The 5388-nt window shown below is 36.7% G+C and overlaps 1 protein-coding gene across 1 annotated transcript; it reads left to right on the top strand.

The window, feature by feature from the left end:
* LOC109723394 (NAC domain-containing protein 83-like) lies at nucleotides 973–3405 on the top strand. Its single transcript, XM_020251738.1, has 3 exons — nucleotides 973–1544; nucleotides 2068–2318; nucleotides 2888–3405. The coding sequence occupies exons 1-3, from the start codon at nucleotides 1355–1357 to the stop codon at nucleotides 3149–3151; spliced, it is 705 nt and encodes a 234-aa protein (XP_020107327.1). The 5' UTR covers nucleotides 973–1354; the 3' UTR covers nucleotides 3152–3405.

The following is a 5388-nucleotide window of genomic DNA, read 5'->3' as shown; positions in this document are numbered from 1 at the left end:
ATATTATATAATATAAATTATTTACAAGTTCGGGTCGGGTTCGGATTCATTTGGGTACAATAAAAATTCCATATCTAAAAATTAATATCCATTTAGTATCAAATAAATCCGCTTCATTTGAGTTTGGATTCAAATAAAATTTCAGATATCTGTATTCATTGACATCCCCAGTACGAAGAAGAGAGCGCAAATGTTCATAAAAGAACACGTTTTGGATCCTAAAAATCTTAGTTACATGTAACTTGTTTTAAGATCTGACGGTCCACATCTGCCGTCCTCGTTACGATCCCTATCTAATCTAAGCATTTTGACCTTACAACTCCTTTCCATTAAAATAAAAAAAAAGATAAAATCATACAAAATTTATTTTAACCATGAATTATTTTGAATTGACTATTTAATCTTATAAAATTCTAATTTTTACAATCTAATCTTTTAATATATTTGATTTGAGTAGGTCAGGGTTACTCTAATTTCAAAATTTAGCCAAATTATTTATTTTTATAAATTTATATTTACAAGAACTGTATAAATATTTTTACAAAGATGGTATTATTACGAATGAAACAAGTTATATATTTTTTTAGAAAATGCTTCTTGTACACCCCAAAAAGGGGTGTAGATCTTACATCCGTAATCTTAGAGTTGATAAAAACTGAATTATTTTTTTGTAAAATTTACAAAAAAGATGTACCAAAAATAACCATAGGATGAAGTGGGTGTAAGATATAAACCCCACTTTAGGATGTATATGTAGCATTGCTCTTTTTTTTTTACAATACACCCCCTCCAGCATGTCCATATTTAGTGATGACCCTCACCCCCCACTCGTTTGTTTTTCTTTTTTTTAAAAAAAAGAAAAAATTAAGTTTGTGGCTGTTCCTTCCAACAAGGGAATTCCTAATCCCCATCACCACCCATTTGTTTAAATGCGTCAAAGAGAGAAACATATGAGGAGAGAGAGAGAGAGAGAGAGAGAGAGAGAGTGTATAAGGCAAAAGCTTGAGTCTTGTTCACGCCACAACGAAGAGAGAGAGAGAGAGAGAGAGAGAGAGGGGTCGTCGCGTTGCTCCCGCAACCTTTTCCTATAAAAAGCCCCTCACCTTTTCCCCTTCCCTCTCATAACCCCCCTTCTCTCTCTCTCTCTCTCTCTTCCCTTTCTCTCTCTCTTACGCCTCTCTCTCCTCGCTCCACCTCGGAAAATGGCATATGGGTTCTTTTAGTCCCACACTCCCACCCATTTCGACCCGTAACCGGTGTAAACCCTGCTCCCGCATCTCCCTCGGCGCAGAGATTTGAGGGGCCAGCTAGGGTTTGAGGAGCTTCTTCTTCTGTGTGTGTTGGGGGGCCGTTAATGGAGAAGCAGAGCGTGGTGCGGCATGGGGGAGGAGGGGTGGTGAGGCTCCCCCCAGGGTTTCGATTCCACCCCACGGACGAGGAGTTGGTGTTGCAGTACCTAAAAAGGAAGGTTCTTTCGTGGCCATTACCCGCCGCCATCATACCCGAGGTCGATCTCTCCAAGTTCGATCCTTGGGTGTTACCTGGTTAGTAATTTTAGCCTCTTTTTTTTTTTAGATTAATTTGAACAAATTTTCGATTTTACTGCATAAAAATTGGTTCTTGTTTGCTGTTTATCTCTTTCTCAGCAACAAAAAGAAAAAAAAAAAAAGAGAAAAAAAAGGAGCAATTTTTGAACATCATGGTGCATGCAATATGATTGTTTGAGTTTAGGGTCAAAGTGTTTTTAAAGTAAACTTTAGCTTTTAGGGATATTTTTTTTGAACTAAAAAAAATGATTTTAGTAAAAGTTAAGGATTTTCTTTAGCTTTTGGGGAAATTGGTTGTTTAGCATGCTATGTGATTTGAATCCTGTTAATACCCATGTAGCATTTAATTGAGAAAAATTGTGCCTAGTAAAAATTTTGATGGAGATTACGAACATGAACTACTAAACAGTATATAGCAAGATTGATTCTTTTATTACATACATGTGGAACAAAAGTTATGCAAAAGTATCAATACCTCTTACAGAAAATTGAACCAAAATTTCCTACTTTTGTGTTAAAGGTGGGGGCGAAGATGAGAGATACTTCTTCAACCGAGTAGAGGCGAAATACCCAAACGGTATTCGATCGAACAGGGCGACGGTGTCCGGGTATTGGAAGGCGACAGGGAAAGATAGGCAAATAGTTGGTGGTAGGTTCAACCAAGTAGTGGGGATGAAGAAGTTCCTTGTGTTCTACCAAGGAAGGCCCCCGAGGGGTACGAAAACCGATTGGATCATGCACGAGTATCGCCTCTCCGGACCCGAATCCCATGTGAGCTAATTTCCATTTTTAGTGTTCTTCGACATCTCAGGAGCTCAATTACTGCTGTTTCTTATGCCCTAGCTTGATAAATCAGGTTAAGAAGAACAAATTTAGCCGCGCTCTTTGGCCCTCCACTTGGTTATGATTTCATGTACTTATATTTCTTTCAACTTGTGTATGTATCTATGTGATTCAATGGGCTGCTGGATGGTGAATTGTTTGCAATCTATATATCGGCTTCTTGTTTTTTGGTAATAAAAGTTAGAAACTTTTTTGCATCGATTTTGTCGCATTTATTCATTTAAAGAAGAAAAAGATGCTCATTCAGGAAGAGTTTAGAGGTTCTACAGATGATGCCCAGTAACGGACTCTTTCGACATAATTGGATCTTGTATCTGTAATCCTCTTAGCTTCTTTGCTGTTCGAATGGATTCCTTTTGATCTAAGATTGGATATATCGACTAGCTCTCATCATTGTAGGCTTGCTGTTACATATCGATCGTTGTGGATGAAGAGGATAGAGAACAATCATGAATATCACAAATATCTTACTGAAGTTGTACTTCTTTGTAATGCAGAATCCCGCGGTGTCGACCAACGGATGGGTGCTCTGTCGCATTTTTAAGAAGAAGAGAGCCACCACGACGGAAGTCGAGATCGAAGAGCAGCAGACTCCAGTTAACCCAGCGGTCTTCATAGGTTTAATGAGGCGGCGAGAACACCCTTCGAATCCGCCCTCGCCTTCATCATCCTCGTCGGACTCGAGCTGCGTCACGGATCTTTCTGATGAATCTGCCAACGGAGAGGAGACGAGTAGCAGTTGTAATCGTTCAGCTCCGTGAGGAGGAGAGAAAGCTGGACCTTCTGCTTTACTGTACCCGTCGCGGTTGAGCCTCCCCGCCCCGCCTTTGATCTTTCGGAAAATCCAACATAAATAACTCTGAGCTTTAGGAACTGTAACCTCTTTTAATCTTCTTGTACAAGTTCTTTTTTACTTACATGTTAGGTACAAGAGAGCCCTATGCTGCAAGCTGAATTTGATGGCTAATCTTGCAAAGATGTTTTTTTTCTTAATGAAAGCCAATGTTCTCAATTACATTGTTGTCTTTTTTAAAAAAAAAAATATTTATCTTCTTGGCATATTCTGCACAAAAGACTAATGTAAACAACTCATAGGAAGTAGGGAAGTGAAGAGTGAAAAAAAATTTAACTTTTTTGAGTCTTTTTCTCTTTTGTGGACTATTTCCATATCTAAACTAGTTTTTAGAGAATAAATGCCAATTTAAGTATTAAGCATTAGTGTAAAGCTTTGTCACTTCTTTGGGAATGTTTTTATATGAGAACTCATATTGCCAAAGTAATATTTGTTATTGTCCGAGTTAAAAAGTTCAAAATATAATTAGATGCAATATAAGTGCTCACACAATGGCATAGAGCTGTATTTGAAATATACTGAACAAAAGACAATTGATAAATCAGTATTCTACACGTTACAATTTATTATTCAAATAACTTATAAATTTGATATTTTAAAATTGACTTATCAATTATACTTTTTATCTTCTAAGATTTCTATCACATCACTAATGTGTGTGCTTTCTTCTTCCTTTTTTTCTTCTTTGAGAAATTTAGTCCTCTTGTAGCTTAGCAGCAACTCAGAATCCTCACCCCCCATAACTGGGAATCAAATTACAAAGGTGTGGCTTTTGTAAGCACAAAGGAGAATCCAATGCTGTGAAAAAAAGGGCATAAAAGGGGGCAGTGGCTTAAAGCATATATATATATATATATATATATATATAGAGAGAGAGAGAGAGAGAGAGAGAGCAAGATTACTATACTATTAGGAGTACAACCGTCTTTGTGCTCATAACTTTTTAATCACCCATCAATTTTGATGGGTGATTAGAGTGAGAGAGAGAAGAGATATTGGGGAGAAATTGGATGTCTCGATTTCTCTTCTTTTTGAATTTCTCTCCAATATATCTTTTTTCTCTCATTCTAACCACCTATCAAACTCAATAGGTGATTAAAAAATTAGGAGCACAAGAGCTGCTGTACTCCTAATAGCACAATAATCCTACGATATATATATATATATATATAAAATTGAGCTTCTATACTTTTAAAAGTACCAAGTCATTGATACTTATAAGTTTTTGGCCTTTGGATTAAAGGATATACGGTTAGAATGATGTTGACCCCCTAAGGTTGAGTGATTAGTTGGTTAAATAGTATAATCTAATGGGTGAATATAATTAAAGGCGTAGATATAATTGTAAAAATATATGGCTTGTGATAGAGATGCTTACAAACCCTTTTGTTTTAACGTTTCCTTCTTTCTTTGTTTAAAAAAAAAAAAAAAAAAAAAAAAGAAGAAAAGGGGTAGCTAAAGGTATGAGGGTCATTGAGAGAGAATGGTCAAAGGCAAATGGGTCCCTTAAATTTATGCCCATCTTGGTCAAGAATATATTGCATAGATTTTGCTTTGACAAGGGGAGAGAGGGGCATCACATCTGATTAGGACCTGTGATTTTGATGTGTTTTATTGTTGAGTTAGGGTTTTTGACTTAGTCAAATAAAAGAATCCCTTGTGAATGGCCCAAAACCCTTGAAGCGAAGTTTGCGTCCCCCCCCCCCCCTGCTTACTCATCCACAATTAACATGCCAAATGTAAAAGCTTTGAGAGATTACATGTACTCATGCTTTAAGTTCCATTCTCCAATTAATTGAGTAGGCAATATTTCATTTCATAGAGGACAAGTTCATGATGTTGTGTGTACTTTGACTTTTCTTTTCTTAATAAGATTCTACTTATTTTATGATCTGATTCTTGGGTGAAAATTGTCCCCTCTAAATTTGCTTATTTGATGAAAGAAAAGCTAGGAATAGTCCCCATGATTAGGACATTGAAAACTACATTAGCATAACAAATGGGCGACAATTTGGGCGGTGCGGAGATGATTTGGATCGAATATTTATCGTTCGATGCAGACGATAACTTAGCAATGATGTAACCTTCAAGGATAATCCAAACTTAACGGGCAAAAATAACTCCCACTTTATGCCAAATTCTACA

The sequence above is a fragment of the Ananas comosus genome, linkage group 17 (genome assembly GCF_001540865.1).
Source record: "Ananas comosus cultivar F153 linkage group 17, ASM154086v1, whole genome shotgun sequence".
NCBI classification, from domain to species: Eukaryota; Viridiplantae; Streptophyta; class Magnoliopsida; order Poales; family Bromeliaceae; genus Ananas; species Ananas comosus.
Note: the sequence above shows the minus strand (reverse complement) of the source record. Positions and strands in the feature narration are given on the sequence as shown.